We start from the raw sequence: 21,243 nt of genomic DNA on the forward strand, positions 1-21,243 counted from the left end.
TCTGGGTTTTGGATTTTGGTCTTGGTCTTGGTTTTTCAAAAATACCATGGAGCGAGTGGCCAGGACTCTGTGGCCAGAGACTCTGTGGCCTGCCTCGGTGCTGCCAGGGCCCGCCCAGCGGGTGGTGCACCACAGCGAGGGTCCTGCTGCCTGCGTTCCAGCCCTCCATGCGGGCGGGTGGGCAGGAGGAGGCGCTCACTGGTCCTGCGAGCCCTTTGGCTCCCGCTCGCCTGGCCTGCGCGCTGGGTCTCCGTGACACACGGAGTCGTCCTGTTTAACGCTGATGCGTTATTTTAACGTGGAAAACTCAAGACACGTCTTCGTCACTGAGGAACCCCTCAGGAGGCGACTTGCCAGGCCACACTGGCCTCCGCTGCCCCAGGCGCTGCCGCGCCATGACCTGCCCGTCTGCCGTTGCAGATCTGGATGTCCCAGAGCCTGGTCAGGCACAGCGCCCTCTTCGTCCAGCAGTTGGACGGGCCGGAGCGGCGCACGTGTCTATTCCAGATAAAGAGGCTGATGAGCCTCTGTTGCAGGTGAGTCCTGAGGAGCCGCAGTGTCGCCCCTTCTGGCGCCTCCCGCTGCGTGACGCGGAGTCAGAGTGTGGGTGTGAGTGCCTCTCGGAGGACACCTCCTTCCCAGCGCGCCCTCCCTGTGCGTGCGTGCGTGTGCACTTGGCACGGGGCGCTCCGGGACTTCTTGGGACCGTCTCCGGCTGATGTGGTGGGCCTTGGTGACAGCCGCCTGCTCTCCCGCCCGCAGGTTGCTGCAGAGCTGTAACGACGACAGTTTGAATGTTGCGCTTCCCATGCGAATGCTCGAGGTATTTTCATCTGAGAGTACTTATATGCCTGTTTTACAAGATGCTAGCTATGTGGTGTCAGTAATTGAGCAAATTTTGCACTACATGATTCAGAATGGTGAGTAGAGGGGGGGTCAACACTGCCCTTGCACTAGTGTGTGGAGTGGGTGGGCCGAGCACCTCTAGGCCCCGTCCCACCCTCCAGTGGGCACTGCCGAGGGCTCCCCTGAGGTCACGTCTACTAACGCCGGTCTCTCTCTGTCCCCGGGAAAGTCTGGGAGCTTAGTCTCCTCACCTAAGTTCTATTGCTTGAAAATGAAACAGACTAATGCATGCGTCAGAAATCGTTCCAGGTGCTTGGATGCAAGGTCTGTCTGCATGCAGGGCCAGCCCAGGAGCCGAGCGAGGGCACGGCTATGCCGCCGACAACGGGAGAGAGCCCAGCCCCGCCGGCGCGGGAGGGTGTCTCGGTCTTGAGCTGGGTTCACAGGGGAGAGAGAGTCAGCCCGAACCCACTCGGCGTCACAGACCTTAGCGTCAACGCTGTCGAGTGCAGCTGCGATGTGTGGGCGTCTGGTGACCGAGACCTGAAAGTCCCCCTGAGGACGCAGTGGCCACCCCCTTTTGGAAAAAGACTTTGAAATAACATTTTTAAAATTTGTGTGACAAATTAAGCAATATAAAACAGAGTGCAGTGTTTTAGCTTGATCCCGAGCTCTCCCAGGCGGAAGGTCACTCCAGGGCTCCTGGACGCCAGAGAGGTCAGCCAGCGGGAGAGAGTAGATGCCTCTCCGGCAGGTGAAGGTGATGGTGGTAGAACGTCGAAGACCCGAGCCGTGGTGCCGGAGGGTGTGGTCCTCGGCGCCGCCGCCGCGTGTTCAGCTGCGCCCGCGGTCCTCGGGGAACACTGGCTCCCTGGTCTGGGGCGGAACCCTGGGGGTGTCTCTTGCGCTGGCTCTGGAACGTGGCGCTGGGCTCTGGTCGCTGAGGGGGGGCGTGGGTGCCGCCCCCGGCTCGGGCCACCTGTGCGTGTGCTGACGTTTCCCTTAGCGAGAGGTGGAAGAAGCGTTAACTGAGGATCTAGAGAGATGTAAAAAATGGACGTTTTCCACGTGGTAGGGAAGGTGCCCGGTTTTAAACGTGTTCTTCCTTTCTTCTAGGGTATTACAGATCTCTCTATTTGTTAATTAACAGCAAGCTTCCGTCAAGTATTGAATACTCTGATCTCTCTCGAGTTCCCATAGCAAACATTTTGCTAGAGAATGTTCTAAAACCTTTGCACTTTACTTACAACTCCTGTCCAGAAGGGGCAAGGTGAGAATGGACTCGACTCCCGGCTTGCGCTCTGTAAGATCTGTGTCTCTCGGTGGCTTTGCCCAGGACGCTCTTTGACGTGTCGGCACGCGGTCCGTGTCCCCTCTGGGGTGGCTGGCTCCGGAGGGGTGCCCCGGCGCCCAGGGCTGCCCTGGTGTGCACCCAGGTCGGGGCAGGCCTGTCCCCCGCTCCCCGGTGCTACATGCAACGGCGCCCAGCCAAGCCGCCTTGCGGGGGACGCCAGGGCAGCCTGGTCGCCGCGGAGCGCTGGACTTTGACTTTGAAGGATTGCTTAAAGTTAGTTTTGACCGGTGGGTTCTCGGGCCGTGTGACTTGGTTTTACCAGGTGCTTCCATTCTCTCTTGCAGGCAGCAAGTCTTCACGGCCTTCACAGAGGAGCTTTTGGAGGCACCTTTTACAGACCAGATCTTCCACTTTGTGGTCCCGGCGCTGGCCGATGCCCAGGCTGCCTTCCCCTATGAGCCCTTCCTGCGGGCGCTGCTGGGGGAAGGGGGTGCGCACTCGGGGACACATGCCAGGGCCCCCTGGCTCTTCCACTTCGTGCTGACTGTGGGCGAAAGTCATTTGGGTATGAAGCCTGTGGGCCCGGGAGCGGAGGTGGTGGCAGTGGAAGGGGCGGGGCTGGCAGCGGGATCATGTCTCGGGGGCCGGGGGCGCATCCTCTTGGAGCCCGTGTCCTGGCGGGTGGTGGCGTTGGAGACACCTCCGGGCCTACGCACTAGTTGGCCTCGGCCTCTCCTGGGGTCTCGCCTCCTCGCGCCAGTCTGCCCCGAGACCTCACTGGCATGGAGCAAGACGCCCTGAGGTTCTCTCTACTGGTCACTCCTGATTCGCGCTGTGATTGTTTTGCAAAGGGACGCTCTCCGAGGAAGGGCTGCTGGTGTACCTGAGAGTGCTCCAGACCTTTCTTGCTCAGCTTCCGGTCTCCCCTGCCAATGCCAGCGGCCAGGACTCAGCCAGCGACTCCGAGGACGAGCACGAGGAGGCTGGCGAGCAGCTGAGTGCCCCTGTAAGCCTGGGGGTGGGGGGTGGGGGGGGGGGCCGGGCCGGGCCGCTGGGCAGCGCTACTCTGTTCATCCTCGCTTTGAATTTTCTGAGTTTTCCTGCGCGAGGCCCTCAGACAGAGTGGGACAGGCCCTCCCCGAGACCGCGTTCGGGGCCCAGCGCCCATCTGTGGCTGGCGCAGCCCGAGCTGTGTGGTTGTGTTGGGGTGCAGAGCAGGGTGTGGGCGCCTCGCTGTCCATGAGACCTGCTTCCCCCGAGGGCGGCGGGCGTCAGTGGCTGAGTCCCGTTCTGGGTAGGCGCGGGCCGCTCTCTGCTCCGGGGGGCTCTTCCCTGTCAGCTTTCCTGCGTTCACCCGAGGAGCGTGTGCAGGCCAGCGAGTTTCATTCCATCCACGTCTCTGCAGCTGTTGCCGGGTCTGATTGGAGAACACCTCCTTGCTCTGCGGGGCAGCGCCTGCGGCGCTGTCAGCGCTCTGCCCTTCCCACGGCCCGAGGGAGACAGGCCCAGTCCCGTCTCCTGTCTCGCGGGGACCAAGCGGTGTTGCTTAGGGATTTTGGCCCATTGTAGAGGGGGTGAGCGTTGTGTTTTGTTTCAGGTTCTTTGTCACTTTTCCCATCTTGTCTCAGCTGCGTTCCTTGTGCCCGTGCAAGGAATGAAAACCACGGGCACATGATTCGTGGCTCATCGTTGATCGGCCTCCGACCTCGTCTAATGACACGGCTGGGAGGGCCCGGGGTGTGGCTATGGTTGGTTTGAAGCTAAACGATTAGCTCTTGTTGGAAAGCTTCACCTGACCAATAAGAGTGTGACGCCCCGGGAGGCCCAGGTTCTCCCAGGAGCGCGAGCACCTGTGAGTGGGGAGGTGAGGTGGGTGGCCGTGCCTTGGGGGCCTCGGCTGGGGCCTCTGCCAGGGCCCCCTGCGGCCCTGCCCACACTCCCGCCGCACCAGAAGGGACGCGAGCAAAGAGAAGTGCGGCCTGCACCGGCTGCAGGTGCACCTTTTGGCTCGGGAGACGCAGTGCTCCCACCCACCTGCCTCCAGAGCACGCTGCCCCCGCCCCTCCCTCGGGTGTCAGGCATAAATCAGGTCTTTTTGGGAAATTAAACTCCTCTCTCAAGTTATTTAAAATGGAAATCCTGTCAGATGTGAATACACGTTCACACGTGTGTGCTGCCTTCTAAGGAATGTGAAGGGAGTTTTCTCAAAAATGTAAGCGCTGAGCACGTTACCCGCCAGTAGCTGAGCACTGAGCACTCCCGGTTCCTGCGCTGCCCTGGGCAAACGGGCGCAGACCTGGGGTGACTGGGCGCCTGGCAGCGTCTCGGGGCGGCGGCAGAGGGTGTGCGGTGGCCGTCTCCGCGCGTACCTGTCTGTGTTTGCGCTTGAAGAAGACGAGGCCTGATCCGTGCCCGCGCACACGGCCGGTCTGCTGTGTTGCAGGAGGACGGCAGGCTGTCGACCCCGCACGTCACCGAGGAGTGTCTCAGGAAGCTGGATACGAAGCAGCAGACCAACGCCCTGCTGAGCCTGGTCTGGAGGGACACGGCCGGGGAGGAGGCCTTCACACTCATGGCCTCCATCTGCCACACGCTGATGGTACAGCACCGCATGGCCGTGCCCAGAGTCAGGCAAGTGACCGCGCGCCCTCACCAGTGAGCACGCTGGGCTCCTTGTCTGGTCTGACCAGTCACTGCGGTTTGGGACCTTTCTCAGACTGTGGAGGCCCTTGGGGTTCGTCCGCAGACCAGATAAACTCATTTCTGTGGCTTCTGAGGGAGAAGAAGGGCTCGGCCCTAACCGCGCTGAGGAAAGCACGGGCGAGCTCGTGCGGGTGGGAAGCCTCGTCGAGGGGGACGGCACGTGAGGGGCGGCTGCCTGCTCACTCGGCGCCGGTGCGGCGCTCGGGACGTGGTGTCGGTGGCGCGCTGCACTTGCTCACGGCAGGGGTGAGCTCTGGGTTTGGCTCTCCTTGCAGCACTGCTCTGGGGAGCGGGCGGTGTGACTGTGGCGCCCCCTGCGCCCCCTGCTCTGGGAGGCTCACAGCACAGCGCCTGTCCGGGCCGAGAGTGCGCTGGGGGTTGTCCCGGCGCTCACGCGGGCGGTGCCGGAGGTGCTGAGAGGAGCAGGCAGGCCTGCCTAGTTGCAGGTTTCAGCTGCTTCCGCCGGCTTCTAGGTGTTGAGAGATGGTGCGTGAGCGCCCCGGCGGTAGGTCTCTCCCTCCCTCCCGGGCTCACCGCCGCCCCTCTTCTTTGCAAGGTTGGGAGCTGAAATTTCAATTCCTGTTTAGCATGGATTGTCAGGACTGTTGCAGGAGCTGGAAGCTCCTTTACACGCGTATGGCTCCTTTCCAAGCTGCACGTTTACGTGGGAAAAGGAAGAGACGGGACAGGAGTGACGGGCTCTCGTCAGGAGGGCGGAGGCCGTCGGAGCGCATCTGTGCTGCTGAGAGCCTCGGAGCCCGGCCCCACCGCGGTGTGGAGCTCTGGCTGCTGCCCCTGCCCGCGAGCCTCTTCCCCCGTCTCGTGCCCTGCCCGGGGGTCTGTTCGGTGAGCCCAGGGCGTCATCCTTCGGGAGCTGTTCCTAAGTGGAGATGCTGCGACGGCACCTCTAATTCCCACTCGACGCCAGTTTCCGGTTGCGGGAGCGGGTGTGTGCTGGGGGCACGGGCGCGAGCCGTGGGGCTGGCTCTTTGTTCCTTTGGCAACTAGGAACTTGGAAATGGGAATTTAACGGTGTGTTTTAGGGACCAGAAGGGCCAACGTTATTTATACCCCGTCAGCACCGTCCTGTGGAAACCTAAGGCAGTGGCGTCCCAGTCAGCATCCCTGCGGCCGTGCTGGTTTCCCGCCAGAAACCACGAGGGGCCGCTGGACTCTGTCCTGTGTTCCTCACCTGGGCCCAGACCGCGTGGGGCCGCAAGTGCTCGCTCCTGCCCCGTCTTCTGAGCACCATGAACCTGATGTGCTCGGGGCGCCTGGCTCCTGTGCTCCTGCCCTGTGTTCTCCGTGCCCCCGCAGCAGTGGCGGCTGGGCTGAGTGCCTTAGGCGTGGTTCTCTCTCGCTGGTGGCTTTGTGCGGTTGTCAGCGGCGGAATCTTCAGCACGGTCGGTAGTTTTAGTCAGTTGTGTTATTACACCTGCTGAAGCGTAGATGACCAGCCCGTCGGCCACAGTCGTTAGCGACAGCAGGGCAACCTCAGCAGCGTGCTCTTCCCACCCTTCTCCCGCCTGTGGAGTCGGGCCCGTCCCCCCGCCAGCCCGCCACAGTCACCGTGCTCTGCTCCGGGGCTCGTGTGTGACTGCTGCGTCTGCGCTCCTGGAGGGCTCACGCGGAGCTCCCCGCTGGGCGTGCCCTCGTGGTGCAGCCTCCAGCCCTGCCCTGGTGCCTGCAGCGAAACCGACACTCAGCTGAGGGGCTTACAGAGCCTCCAGGTGTCTTGAGGTTTCGGTAGCTTCGGAGACGCTGGTCAGCGTAGAGAACCCTAACGCGATCCTGTCAACAGCAGTGACGTAGCATCTGCCACTCCGAGACTGGCTTCTCGTGCTTCAGAAACGATGACCCAGGATGCCGTGTGCCCTGCTGTGTCCCCAGAGGGACCGCCCAGCTTGTGCCTGGAGACAGTGCCCTTTCTCTGTGGGGCAGCCTCAGCCCGCTCGGGAGCTGTGCCCCAGCAGACGGCACGGGCCTCTGGGGAGCTGCGTGCCGACCGCCGTGGCCACGGGGGCCCTCTGCTGATGTGAGGCCTCCTGGCTGGCGCCATCCCCCTGGGTGCGCCTGAGGGTGGAGGGGCAGGCGGGTGTTTGCTCACTCCAGATTTGTCCTCTTTCAGGCTTCTCTACAGCTTGGCCTTTAACGCCAGGTTTCTGAGACACCTGTGGTTCCTGATCTCCTCCATGACCACGCGGATGATCACGGGGTGAGTGCCGCCCGCGCTGGGAGCCGCGCTGGGCCACAGGAGGTGGCGGCCTAATTAAAAAACCCTGCGAGGAGGGATCTGAGTGCTGCTTGTTTTCAGTTTACTCATGTTAGAAGGAAAGTTCTAGAAGGTTCCAGTTTTTTGCACACGCATATAATGTCTCACTTTACGGTGGCTTATCGGGATGTACTATTGAGTTTGGTTTTGGGGAGAAACTTGTTTTTAAAATCCTAGTTGTTAAAAGAAAACCCTGGTCATTTCTGAAAAGCAGTTTGGCCTTCCCTTAAGACTTTCCTGTGGTTTTCACAGTGGAATGTGAAATTTGTAGTTTCCATTAGAAATGTTCAAACGTAAAATAGCGTAGAGATTTGGTATTTTAATGCTTTTTGAAATTGTTGAAATAATTTGATTTTTGGCGGGTGAACCGTGGTGAACTGGCTGACGACTCGACTCTCGTTCTGAACGTGAATCATGTCGAGGGCTGCCCCCTCGCCCTCTCAAGCCCAGGGTGCTAGGGGGCCCAAGGCCCTGCAGGCGAGCCCCCCGCCCCCAGCTGGGTGCCGAGCCAGCCCCTGCACCGGGAAGGCGCAGCCCCACTTCAGGGCAGGGGTTTGGGGAGAAGAGCATTTCCTCTTTGTTTTTTTTCGTCGGCGCAGGAAGGTTGGAGGGAGAGTTTGGTGGGGGGGGGGGCTTGGGGTCCATTTCGGTGCCCTCTCCTGCGCCCGGCTGGGCCGCGCCCTACAGGGGGAGGCTGCAGGGTCTGGCTGGGCTGCTCTCGGGCTAGCGCGCGTGGGGACCCCTGTGGGGAGAGGCCCTGTTCAGCGCCGGTGCCACCCAGCCGCGGGGAGCCCCGCCCAGGCACAGTGGTGGGGGGCCGCTCCCAGTGTCAGCAGCTCTGCCTTGCGGCGCCCTCTTTTCCCTTAACTGTAACGAAGCACCTGAAGTGAGGAGAGGGGCCCTGGCGAAGGCCCTGCGGCCGGCAGGCTCCTGTGGCTGCAGGGCTGGGGCGGGGGAGGGGGGCGGGGGGCGGCCAGCGGGGTTTCACGGCCTTTTATTTCAAATGAAAATAAAGGGAAGGTTCTTAGTTATGTGTCGTCATGCATTCAGGTGACTTCCAGCCGCTCGAGCTGTGTCAGTCCCGACTCCCCCGCATGGCAGGTTCTGTCCAGGCGCGAGGAATGCGGGTTCGTGGGAGGAGATGGCCACTGACCTCAGTGTCCCAGCTCAGCCCAAGGCCCCTGCGGGCCCGTTTTTCATGGCATTTGTCCTGGGTGAGGAAAGAGTCGTGTGTGAAAGAAAAATGAACTGTTGCTATGTCAGCTGTTAACCTTTTATAAGTTGGTGAAGTTAGAGTTTTGGGGGATCTCCCTGGGGCTTAAGGGTCAGTTGAGGTTCTCACTGCTGCGGACTAAGTTCGAGCCCAGCCAGGGAGCTACCCACAGGGCACAGCAGACCTCTCCTGTCTCCCCACTGCTCCCCTCAGCTGTGTAGTTCAGTGGCTACACGTGTTCTGCTCCCCACTCTGTCTCTGGTGTGTCCTCTCAAACCCGTACCTCTGGCCTGCACCCCAGCTCTTGTGTGCATGAAGAAATCTTTAAAAATAAAAATAAGTAAAAGCCATTCTTAGAAAGAAGTGATAGAATTTTTAAAAACTCGCTATTTCTTAGAAGTCACTTTCAGAGGGTGAGTTCCTTCTTGCTTAGTGAAATCCTCATCAGAGTGTTGGGAAACAATCGTAAGAGAAATGCCCGATTTTTCTAAAATGGCGTCGCGTCTCATTGAAGATGCTTCGTGGCTCGCAGGCTGTGGGACCCTCGGGTGCAGCAAGCATAGGGGCTCCGAGAGCAGCAGGCTGGACAGGGCAGCATCCCTGCCCTCTGGGGCGCCTGTGTGCGTCCTGCCGGAAGCGCGAGCTCCTGGAGCTGCACACCCCCCCCAGCCAGCACAGCGGGGGCGGCCTGGCAGTCGTGGCCGTGCCCTGGGGCGAGCGTGGCTCCCGCTGGAGAGGAGACACTCTCGGCTGGGGGAGGGTGCCTGCAGGCAGCACGGAGCCTGGTTCTGATGTGCTGATGTGGCAAGGGCTTGTCTCGGGGGCCCCCCGTACTCCAGAACCCCCAGCTTGCCAAACTGGCGTAAGTGGCCTCTGCATGGCGCGTGACGCACCTTGTGTTTGCTCTCGTGCCTCTGGCCGTGGCGGGTGGTGACACGCTGGCCCTGGTGGTGGGCCCGTCTAACTCGGGAGCCCCGAGCCATGCAGTGGCTGTTCTCGGCACAGACGCTCTGAGGAGGTGGGTGGGGAGATTGGCCCATGTGGCGCTAACCCAGGGTTGACGTGGTGCGCTTAGGGGGCCAGGAAGGTGCTCACAGTCAGCCTCTGTCAGCCGAGCACGTCACACAGGCTACATCTCCCCCTAGAGACCTGGTGAAGGGCTCCGAGCTCAGAGACGGCCCACCTTGGGGTGGCTAGCGGGGCCATGGCGGGAGCGGGGCTTGGGCCCAGCCCAGAGGATGGGGGTCACCTGGTTCCGCGTGTTCTGCTCTGAGTCCTGGAGCTTCCCAGACGCGTGGGGCTGGCGGGTTTCCCAGGAGACTGGGAGCCTCGGGGAGAGGTGTCCCCTCAGGGAGAATGCGGGTGTGAGTGGCAGTGACGGCTGCTCAGCCCCTCCCTACTGGGCTCCATCCCGGGACCGGACCGCGGCTTGTCTCTGTGAGGGCGCGTGTGGCAGGGCGAGCGCGGGTGTTGCCAGGTGATGAGCGTGTCCTTCTGTAAACCTACGTCAGTGGTCACCCCCCCTTGTTAGAACACCCCGCTTGGGCCTGCCGCAGTTTCACTGCCGGCGTAGACGCTCTTGCCCCCGTTGCGTCCATCCAACGTCAGATCTGGATTTGCTCCCAGACCAAGCTGACGCTCTTTTCTCCCCTCACCCCTGCAGGTCGATGGTGCCCTTGCTGCAGGTGATCTCCAGGGGCTCGCCTATGTCTTTTGAAGATTCTAGTCGAATCATCCCACTCTTTTACCTTTTTAGCTCCTTGTTCAGCCACTCACTCATTTCCATACATGATAACGAGTTCTTCGGAGACCCCATAGAAGGTAAGGGCTTGGGGTCTGCTACAGGGGACTGGCGCTTCCGTAGATGGGGCCGTTGCACACCCTAGGGTCTCCACGCGCTGAGAGCGAGAGGGCCGTGCACCAGGAAGTGGGTTCCACTCCACAGTCACAGGTCAGAGGCCGTCCTCGATGATGCCTTTCACGCTGGACGAGCTGGTGGTGCTGTCCCGCTGCCTGCGCGACGCCTGCCTGGGCATCATCAAGCTGGCCTACCCGGAGACCAGGCCCGAGGTGCGGGAGGAGTACATGGCCGCCTTCAGGAGCGTGGGCGTCACTGCCAGTGCCGATGTGCAGCGCTGCTTCCAGGCCGAGCAGAAGCGCTGGGTCCAGCTGTTCAAGGTAGCGGGGGCCGGGGGCGCGGGTGGGCTCTGCAGGGCGGGCGCCGCTTTGGTGGGGGCAGGGGTCTTGCTCCCCGTGACGCCAGCTTCGCCTGTCTTTTGAAGGTTCTAGTCAACTTGCAAATTTGTAAGACTTTTAAATGAAGAAAAGTCATTTTTATTTTACATTTGTCTCACTTTATTTTATTTTTTAAGGATTTATTTATTTATTATACGAGCACTGGGTACAGTCAGAAGCGCGGGAGGGTGAGAGGATTCACCAGAGCCAGAGCGGGGAGCAGAGCAGGCAGAAGGACCGAAATACACTGCTGAGGGGAGCAGCGGGCGGCAGGAGAGGTCTGCGCGCCATGTGGGACCCTCGCCGGCCGGCAGGGATTGAACCAGCGTTGTAGAGGCTGCGGACAGCTTCACAGCATGGTGCTCAACCGCCTGCGCCACCAGGGAGGCCCAAAAAATTTTCAATATTTTAATTTTTCTTTTAACTAAATGGCTTCTCAGATTTTGACATGTATTTGATCTTTCAAGAACTTGGTTAACAAAGGTAGAATAAGGTCATTGATTGACTGCAGGTCAGGTCAACTATAAATTATGTTTAAATACCTTCATTTCCAACCAGGCAGACCGCGCAGTTAGGAGTCCCCGGGGCTGGGGGTGCAGGGACCGTGCCTGCGCAGAGAGCCCCACGGAGGGGCAGGGAAAAGGAGAGAGAAGAGGGGCTTGACTCCCATGAAATTTCTGCAGCAAACACATCTAGTCAGCTGAAATCGCTCGTTAAAGACGTGAGAGCAGCAGAAATGCATTTTCCAAATTGAATGCTGGATTTACAGTCCGTTTAGCACCCGCGACCCCGCGCTCACTAATGTTGGGTTGGAGTCATCAGCTGCGCCTCCGGGCCCTTTATCACGGCTCTTGTCAAGCTATCTATTTAATTGAAAGAAGTTAATTGAATGAAAATGATCAACTAAGCTTGTATTAATATTGCTAATGGAACTTTCTTCTTGGCCATGTTTGGAGAAAGATGTCACGCTAGACTTTAGGAAAGGCCCATTAATGCTTGCACTTAACCTGATGGGCTAATCAAGGAGTGCTTATTCATCCTGCGAGTGCGCCGCAGTCTCTCTCCAGCCCATTCTGCCTGGTTTTACAACACATTTCACTTATGAGCACGAGCATTAGCAGCGGTGAGAGTAACTGATAATGTTTTGATTGTACCGAATACAGCACTAATGCACCTTGAATTTATAATTTGTGCAGGTTGATGTAATCTGTGTTTGCACAACTTGTTCTAATCGCCCGCCTCCCTAATCCCTCGTAAACCTTAAAGGTCACGTGGCGTGTCCTTCATGCGTGCTTTTCCAAGACGGCCACGCGCAGCCTTTCCCAGTCAGAAAGAGCCCGTCTCCTCCACCCTCTCACAGCCCGCGCGCGCTCCCGGTGCGGGTGCCGGGGAGTGTGTGCACCTGATGAAACTCTGGCCCCGCAGGAATGCGTTCCGCTGCGCGGGGCGTCGGGCTCCCGCGCCATACCCGGGCATTGCGCTGCAGCGCCTGCGGAGAAGGCCGCGCTCTTCGCGACGGGCTTGCCTGTCGGGCTAGAAAGCTCTGGATTTAACACGGCCCTGTATGAGATATTTCATCGTGCTGAAACTGTAAACGAAAATTTTGTTGTGAATTTTTTTCATGTGCCATAAAATGACTCACTGTCGCCTGTTGAGAACGGAGGGTAGGAGCGTCGGAGTTAAAGCTCATCTTGTTTTGGCACACGGGGCGTGACGTGGGTGTCATGGAGACCTTCCGAGGCCAGGGCAGAGTTGCTTGAAGACAGTTTTTTAACAGAACTTGTTTATTTTTGTGTGTGTGGGGGGGGGGGGTAGCAGGCGGGAATTTGTGCTAGCTGCCATTGAGCTGAGCCCTGAAGATGATTTTTTAAATGAAGGCATAGCCTTTGGAAGAGGGTAGAAGAGGGCTGAGCTGCTATTATTTTTTCTTGTAAAAAAACAGCCTTTAACACAAACGAGAGTCTGCCCCCCGCGGCCGGTTGCTGTGTCCAGGCGAGACTCTGGGTGCCCTTTACGTGTGCGGTCACAGGCTGCGTCCCTTCCTGAGTGCGAGAGGGCAGCTCCCCTTGGCAGGCGGGGTGCGTTGCGGTGGGTGAGGGCACGTGGGGGCCGCTGCTGCGCCCCAGGAGCCCTTGGGAGTGGAGCGCGTCTGGGCGTGACACGTGGGTGCCTGAGCTGAGGGGTGCGAGGCAGAGCCAGCCAGAGAAGGGGACGCGCTTGGCCAGAGATGGCCTGCCCACGCACCCCAGCCCTGGCCACTGCATTTGTCAGTCCTGCCGCGGCCCCCTCTGGCTGATTTCCTGAGAGGCCCTGCTGGCGGCCCCAGACTGAAGCACTAAGTGGATGGAGTCATCTTTCTCTGTCACTGTGGGGATGGGGCCAATCTCAAGCCTGCGTTGACATGGCTCACGCAGCTGATGCGTCTGTCAAATTTATAAACTCCTCGACACGTGATTCATGTCATGGTCACCTCGGCCTGGGAGGGGCAGGGACGCCTGTTGAGAGGAGGCGTGTTGGGGGCCGGGACGGGGGGCTGCACCGACACGGCTTGTCCTGCGGAGCCCGCCGACCTCCTCCCCCTGGAGGGCGTTGGCTCTGCTCGGACTCCCATAGAGCAGACGCTGAGGACACTGGGGCGCGCTGAGCACCTGCTGCCTCTGGAGCACAGCACGTGTAGCAGCTGGCGCCCGCAGAGCGTGGGAGGCGGCCCTCTGGGCCGGGGGGCGGCAGAGCCCAGGGCTTCCGGGCACCGCGCGTCCTGGCTCCGCTTTCATCTGCGCCGCGCTGTGAAGTCAGGTCGCTCCCAGGTCACGGCGCTGCAGCGCCAGGAGTTACGTGCTGCGGGGCGCGTTTTGTTGAACTTTTAAAGAATGACCTGCGTTGACTTTCCCGGAGTCAACGCCATCAGCAGTCAGGTGGTGGCGGTGCGTCCTAAGGCGGTGCAGCCTCCCGCAGGCACTTTCCGGTGACGGGCACGTCCCTAAACGTCCGTCCTCTCCCCTCAGGAGGGCCGGCGGCCGCTGGAAGCCATCCCCCCACCCTGGCCGGGGCCTCGAGCGTGCGCTGCTCGCTCACTCGACCTGGGCGCTTCTCTGCGCCCGCGCGGCTCTCAGCACACGGACGCCGGGGCCTGGCCTGCGTTTCCGCGCGTGCCCGCGGTGCCGGCTTCTGAGCGCCCTTCCTCCGGGCCGAGGGGGCTCGGCGGCCTGACTGTGCGGAAAAGCCCGAGCCCGAGGGGACCCAGGCCCTGGGCAGCGGCGGGAAGCCCCGCGCACCCCCAGCGGCTCCGGGCGACGCGCTCAGAGCCCCTCGTGTTCCCTGCCCCGTGCGTCCTGGCGCGGCTGGTTCCGTGTTTGATGCCCGCGCTGCTGGCGGCCTCCGCGCGGCTCTGCCTCTCGGCACTGAGTGGGAAGCGTGGCGTGCGGGACGCTGAAAATCAGCGCGCGAGGGAAGATTTGACGACATAAAGCAGATCCGGGAAATTTTTATGGTTTCTTAGAGGAAATTTTTGAAGCGAAGGAGTAACGTGTTCTTAGTCGAATGGAAGGGTCGGGGCTGTGATCTTGAAAAGCGCTTTGACAGGTGCCCCGGACTCCCGGGACCGCATTCAGCAGATAAAGATACGTCCCCTGCTTCAATTTGAATTTCAGATAGATGTTGAGGCATGTTGGGAGGAACCCCGAGGGTGGCTTTATCCAGCGTAGACTGGGCCTGGGCGCCGCTGCGCAGGACGCGCATCTGAAACGCCGCCCGCGCCCTTGACCCTGGCAGCCCTGCGCTGCCTGCGTGCTCGGCGGCGAGAGCGACGCTGACGTCCGCTCGTCCGCGGCGGCGGAGACGACGCTGACAAAGTGTCTGAAGGGGGATGAGATTCGCCGCTTTGCCGTAGGGAGCAGCTTTGCTCTGCCGCTCCCGGAGACCCGGCGTCACGCCTCCAGTGCACCGAGATGCGTGTCCAGGCTTCGCGGCTCCCTCCCTTGTGGTTTTTTTTCAAATCCTCCTTCGCGCACATCTGTGTTCATTTGTCCCCCTGGTTGCCAAGAGCGCTAGCTCACTGCTTTGCGCTTAAAAGCTTTTCTTGTAATTATGGGCGCTTTTCCGTAAGCCGGGCTGGGGGCTGGGCGTGTCTGCATGGTGCGGGGCCGGTTTCCTGGCGCGGCCGCCCCGGGCCCGCCGCTGACGTGACTCCGCTCCCTCTTTAGGTCATCACCAACCTTGTGAAGATGTTGAAGTCCAGAGACACGAGGAGAAATTTCTGTCCCCCGAACCACTGGCTGTCGGAGCAAGAGGACATCAGAGCGGACAAGGTGTCGTGGGAGGGCCGGCGCTGGGCTCAGCTCGTTTTCCCCAGGAGGAGGCGCCTTGAAGGCCGACATCAGCGGCGCGGCCAGCCTGGGTGCTGGGCTGGCCACACGCCCTGCTTCGCTGCCTGACCGCACGTTTCACGGAAGCGGGAAGGCTCTGGTTTTGCTTTTATTGGTGCCAATAATCAATATGTGTTTAGAACTTAAAGGAGACAGAGCTCATCCTGGATTTCCTGAAGGAACAGACAAGTTGGGCATTACCAAGCCACGGCTCTACCTGGCTGTGCAGTGGCAGCCTTGGGAACGGCAGCCACAGCGTGTCAGGAGCCACAGGGGCCTCCATCTTGCCGGGAAGGGTGGGTCGGTCCCCGACGCCCAGGGTGGTCAAGAGACACAGTGGGCGGCGGGTGCTCAGGGCAGGCTCGGGCGTCGCTGCACAGGACATGTTCTGTCTGTAAGCCAAGCCTGCAGCTCCAGGCTCGGCCCACTGACCGGGCAGCACCTCCCCCGGCCGGCGGTGGCGCTTCAGGCGGGAGAGGAGTGCGTGGTCACAGGGGCACACGGGGGTGGGGGGATTGTGCGAGGGTGGTGTGGGGAGCAGCCCCCGTCCCTGTGGCCCCCTCGAGGTCTTTCAGCACTATTCTGGAAAGGAAGCCCAGCCCCACCCCCGCTCTGACCTGGAGGCCGTCTGCACACACGCTGGGGGTCTGGGAGCTGAGGGTCTGGTGCAAGCGTGCAGATGTGCACGTCACTCCCCAGCTCCGGACAGCTCTGCTAGGCAGAATGTTGGCTGAACCCGGTATGTCTGGGCACTGCCTACTCAGCCGGACACTCACCACTGCAGCCTCGCGCAGGGCCCTCGGCGTGACCGCAGGCTCGGGGGCAGGTGGGCGGCCGGCGAAGTCCAGTGAGGGGTTCTCCGGAACGGATGCAGCGCTGGCAGGGACACGCAGATGGAGGGATTTAGGGGATAGTTGGCTGCACCAGCCTCGTTGGCACACTCGTCTAAGGAGACAGCCGCGGGGCTGATGAGACGCAGTGCTCTGAGCGTGGCCTTTCTCCATGAGGTGCCAACCGCGCCGCGAGTTACCGCGTCCTTACGTCACACATCTCAGACGGGGCAGGTGGAGGTTTCCTTAGAGCTGTGGGGAAGCCCGCGACATGGGGTGAAGGGGCAGCCAGGTCCAGAGCCCGTGGGGTACACGAGGCCAGAGAGGACCCGGCCCAGTGTCCCTCTTCAGGCAGATGTGGGGGGGGTGTTCCTGCCCTGGAGCGTGGGGGGCCTCAGTGCCTGCTCTGCTTGCAGGTCACCCAGCTCTACGTACCGGCGTCCAGACATGCCTGGCGCTTCCGGCGGATGGGCAGGATTGGCCCCCTGCAGTCCACCCTGGACGGTGAGTTCCTGGTCCTGCGCTCTCCTGAGGTGGGGGTTTGTTGGGACGTAGCCACTCTCCCCACTCCCACCGAGCTGTGCTGGACTCTGATGGGTGCCCGCAGCCTGCCGCCCCTCGGCTCTCCATCCTTTAGTTTGGCCTTCCCAGGAGCTGAGCCCAGCCGTGGCGGGAGCGCCAGCTGCTTGCCTCCAGCCTGGCAGCCCGGCACCCTGAGTCCTGTGGGCGCCCTGTGCCACACAGCAGCACCCCCCGCGCAGCCTCCCCATCTGCACCTGGCTGGAGAGCGTGGGTCCCCGTGCCAGGTGGCTGTGACTGTGTGTCTGGCCCCTGGGCACAGCTGGGCGGGGCCCTGCTACGTGTGGCCAGGTGTGCCCCGCGCCCCAGGACCCCAACTGGCACCTTTACCCCTGCCCGAAGGGTCCGCAGCAGCCGGCATCTCCCTCCGGGCTGCAGCCGCGCTTCCTGTGAGTGGGGGTGTTGCATTTCTTTCATGCCCCTGAGGGCTTTTTGATTGTTGGTTTTGAGAGTTCTGTATTTCTTTCTTTTTTTTTTTTTTTAAGATTTATTTTATTTATTTATGCGTACAAGAGCTGGGTTGTAGACCAGAGGCGGGGGAGAGGACTCCCCAGAGACAGAGTGGGGAGCAGAACAGGTGGATCCACTGAAACCCACTGCTGAGAGAGCAGCGGGGAGACAGGAGAGTCTGCTGTGCCCTGTGGGTCAGCGCCCTGGCTGGGATCCCAGACTTCTATGTTTATGTTACGGTTTTTTTGTATCAGATGTGGTTTATAAATACTTTCTCCCGGGTGGGGACGTGACTGCTGATGCGGTGACTTTGCAGAGATCTTAATTTTACACGGTCCGGTGACGGTTCTTCCCGGTCACGACGGTGCCCCTGTGCCTCCCCACTGTCCCCTGGCCGGCTCCGCCAGCCGTGGCTACACTGTCTCGCACGGCCTGTGGGGCGCCTGACTGTGGGGTGCTGTCCTCATGGCAGTGGGGGGCCGCCTTTGTCCGGTTGGGGTGTAGTTTGCCCACGTGTTTGTGAGTCTTTGTGGGTGCTGGATTTTCCCAGGATTCCAGCTTCTAATGGATGAGCCTTGGAGGTGGCGCTTGCTGGGTTTGGACCCAGACAGGCTGGCGGCACGGAGGCCAGCGCGTGCGCCGTCTTGTAGGAGTTGAGCGCGCACTTTGTCAGAATCGCCACCGTTTCTGTTTGAGATTTGTGTTTCTCAGTTTCTGCTTTTGCTTTCTGTTTTGATAGAATTAATGAAATGTGTATTTTGTTTTCCAAAATGTATTTTTTTCCCCCCAAGACAAATGGAGACTAGAAGTTGTGGCTTTGGCGGCTAAGCCCAGGTCAGGCGCCTGGCGTTTGTCTCGTGGCCAGACCGGCCGGCACCGGGTGCTTGGGACCTGCTTATCTTATTTTTTTAATATTTAGAGGTCAGGTTTATTAGGGAAGGGATAAAACAGGTACAGACACGTGTGTTGACACCAGTGGGCAGGAAGGGCTGCCCCAGAAGGGACAGGTTTGCTGAGAGAGGCTGCATGGTCGCAGGCAGGTGGCCTTGGCAGGTCACGGGCAGGCAGGAGGCTGCTGCCCTGCAGAGGGAGAGAGGTGGTGAGAAGAGGCACCTGCGGAGTCACAGGTGGGCAGTGGGAGTGCTGCCTCCTGTTTTTTTTTTTTTTTTTTTTTTTTTTTTTTTATAGAGGCATGTTTATTTATTTATTTGTTTGTTTGTTTGTTTTTGTTTACACATGCACTGGGTACAGCCAGAAGCACGGGAGGGTGAGAGAATTCACCAGAGCCAGAGCGGGAAGCAGAGTAGGCAGAAGGACCGAAGGACACTGCTGAGGGGAGCAGCGGGCGGCAGGAGAGGTCTGCGCGCCATGTGGGACCCTCCTCCGGTGGCCGGGGAGCAGCCGGGGATCGAACCGGCGCCGCAGAGGCCGCGGGCAGGTTCGCAACCCAGCGCTCAACCGCTGCGCCACCGGGGAGGCCCCCTCCTGGTTATTTTTTGAGACAAAGTAGCATCGGTGTTCCCTCTCGGGACTAGCCCCAGACCCCCCAGACTATCCGTGCCTTGGGTACAGGCGTCTCCCTGGGCCTCACGCTCCCAGGCAGGCCCTGCCATGCTTAGGCTCCACGTAGTTGATTTTTCTTAAACACCCTGGAGTTTGCTTTACTGTCACGTGATTCTCTTGACGCCCAGGCCTGAGTGCAGGGCGCACGTCTGACAGGCCTTCTCTGCTCCGGACAGGCTCCCGCAGCCCGAGACCTCGTCTCTGCTGTTAGAGGTGTCTCTTCCAGACCAGAGCGGGCCTGTCTGTCCTTCCCGCCCTTTCAGCCTCTCCACACCCGTCAGCGGCAGCATTGGCCTGGGGGAGCGCCGGGGTCCACACGTCCAACCCGCCCGACCCCTGACTGCAGCAGGCGGGCGGCCACGTGCCTTAGGGGTGGCTGGGTCTTCTGTCCAGTCGCTGGAGGGCAGGCGCAAGCCCTGAGTGCGGGCGTGAAGGCTGGCCCGTGCTGGTGCTCTGGGGCCCCTCGCGGACGTGGACGTGACCCTGAGCGGTGGGCTGGCCGGCCGGCCACTTGCAGGTCTGCGGAGGGCGCCTCTCAGCCTCCTCCGACAGCCACGTGGAGTCCGGTTGCCTGTTTCTGGGCCTGGAGACCGTGGTTGGTGATGGCCTATGGCACGGACTCCCGCGGTGCCCAGTGTTTCCATGAACACTAAAGTCACACTGAGGTTTCTTAAAAAGAACAAGAAGAAAGTCGCACCTCCCCATCTCGGGCAGCGCCAAGGCTGTGGCTGGGTGCCCCCCACCCCCACCCCCACCACCCGCCCCCCGGGCCTGCGCCTGCCCCAGTCTGAGGCTGCACAGTCCCTCCCCGGCCTGCACCTGCATGGCCTCCTCCCTCCCCCCGGTGGGAGTCCGTCACCAGGAGGGACGGGGCCTGTGGGCGGGGCTGGTGCACACGCTTGAGAGCCATACCCATCCTCACCCGATGGCCGTGCAGCCTACGGCACCCCCGACACGGAAAATAGTGTGAGATTGATTGTTTTCAACAGCTGGTAACTTAAAAATTAGTTTTTCCTTCAAAGTTTCCTGCCCTTTGAAGTCCCCTATACAGAAGTGGAGCCGCTTGAGGGAGTCGTCAGCAGGGCTTGGGGAATGCACTGAGCCCGGGGGCCGTGGGTGCGATGGCCGTGGGGTCGCACCCCTGCCCCACCCTGGGCCAGAGGGGGTGGGCGCAGGCTGGACACCCCGGGCAGTCTTCTCACCCAGCCTCTGGGCCCGCACTGACCTCGCCCTGCCTTGCAGTGGGTGCCGTGTCGCCGCCACTGTCCGTGTCCGAGGACCGACAGCTTGCCATCCTGACGGAGCTGCCCTTCGTGGTTCCCTTCGAGGAGCGGGTGAAGGTACGCAGCCTGAGGGCCTACGCTGCCTGCGGCACTGGGCGCCTGTCTCTGCTGGTGTCGCCTGTCAGGCTGGTCCGTCAGACGCAGCCGAGGCCTTTAGCTGTGGCCAGTGGAAAGACCAACTTTGTCATTTTCTTGCAGTGAGAGTAGACAGTTCTTTTTAATTTGGCACATTTTACAGTTTTGGAAATTTGCAATTTTATTGAAAATACGTGTCTCTGCATTAAGTCATTGATCACAAGCTACTTCATAAAAAAGAAATGGACAACTACCTTAGTATGGTTAATACGGTTTTTGGCTCACGTGCAAAACTTTGTTTACATTTATCTGTTTCCGAATTGAATTTAAAATGTTTGTGTTCACCAACTTTGTTTAGCAAATTTCTGAAAACTTGCTAGACTGTTCTTAGGCGGGGACTGCGAGAGGGTATCCTTTAGGCCTCCCGCTCCGCACAGGCGGCACTTGAGAAGGATGCCTCTCGGAGCTTGCCTCTCCCCGGCCGTCCACGGTCGGTCCTCTCTCTCTCTCTCTCTCTCTCTCTCTCTCTCTCTCGCTCTCCTCGCTCTCTGCGCGCGCGCTCTGTCTCGCGCCCTCACACACACACTTCCATAATGACCCCTGAGCTCCCTCTGCTGGGTGTCTGGAGTCACGGAAAGTGCTGGGTCTCATCGGTGCGGAGACTCCTGGAGAGATGTTCTTCCCTGCACCGCTGGGTTTTACACACAGTTTATAAAGCAAAATGTTGGAATTCCCCGCAGCATGTGATTTTGAAATTTTGTTGTGAAATGAGAAGGGGCAGTTTTATGAATATGTGTATATATCTCATATTTCTTGATAAGGTAGAAACGTAGTATCGATACTTTGGCCGTAAAATTCACTCCAGAGGTATGGAACTACAAACGTTAAGATTTATTTAGTAGTTTTTCCTTTTGATTGTTTATGTTCATGATAAAAAATCTGATATTTCAAATAACCTTGCAATTTCTCCCATTAGATCTTTCAAAGGTTGATTTATGCAGATAAGCAAGAAGTTCAAGGAGATGGTCCATTTCTGGATGGAATTAATGTCACAATAAGAAGAAATTATATTTATGAAGATGCTTATGACAAACTATCCCCAGAAAATGGTACGTTCGACCCCCTCTTGTGTGGGGCTGGGCGCCGCAGCCCTGAGGCCCAGGCCTTGGGGGGTGGGGGCGGGGGGGTAGCCGCTGGAGCTGCCACTCAAAAGGCACCTCTCGGTGCAAGTTGCCTGACCCGTACAGACACTGAGGGGCGCCTGTTCGCATCTGTATTTGCATGGACAGTTCATGTAAGTATTTTGTAAGTTGCAAGTCAAATTGACTTACAAGAAAGGAAGCGCGCCTCAGCGCGCGAGGCCCAGGCGTCCTGCTCGGAGCCGCATCCATGTGCAGGGCCGGTGCTGGGCCCCCATGCGGCCGGCAGGCTGGACGCCTTTCCCCTGGGGAAGCTGGCCTCTGGTTTGAAGGGTGGGGTTCCTGTTTCCCGTCACAGGGCTCACTTAGCCTCAGTGCGGGACGGGGCGCGGCTCAT

General features: G+C 60.0%; 1 protein-coding gene across 1 annotated transcript in view; it reads left to right on the forward strand.

Annotated features, from left to right (window-relative positions):
• Positions 1-21,243, forward strand: part of UBE3C (ubiquitin protein ligase E3C) — a 47,887-nt gene that overhangs the window by 11,368 nt on the left and 15,276 nt on the right. Inside the window, exons 5-17 of the mRNA XM_037516491.1 lie at positions 421-536; positions 763-920; positions 1,963-2,116; positions 2,485-2,705; positions 2,992-3,146; positions 4,584-4,771; positions 6,972-7,058; positions 9,992-10,149; positions 10,274-10,506; positions 14,766-14,870; positions 16,174-16,261; positions 19,592-19,689; positions 20,684-20,816. Coding sequence (XP_037372388.1) covers positions 421-536; positions 763-920; positions 1,963-2,116; positions 2,485-2,705; positions 2,992-3,146; positions 4,584-4,771; positions 6,972-7,058; positions 9,992-10,149; positions 10,274-10,506; positions 14,766-14,870; positions 16,174-16,261; positions 19,592-19,689; positions 20,684-20,816 — 1,894 coding nt within the window. The remainder of the gene's footprint in view (positions 1-420; positions 537-762; positions 921-1,962; positions 2,117-2,484; positions 2,706-2,991; positions 3,147-4,583; positions 4,772-6,971; positions 7,059-9,991; positions 10,150-10,273; positions 10,507-14,765; positions 14,871-16,173; positions 16,262-19,591; positions 19,690-20,683; positions 20,817-21,243) is intronic.

This window comes from Talpa occidentalis, unplaced genomic scaffold (assembly GCF_014898055.3).
Source record: "Talpa occidentalis isolate TD23 unplaced genomic scaffold, MPIMG_talOcc4v2.1, whole genome shotgun sequence".
Taxonomy (NCBI): domain Eukaryota; kingdom Metazoa; phylum Chordata; class Mammalia; order Eulipotyphla; family Talpidae; genus Talpa; species Talpa occidentalis.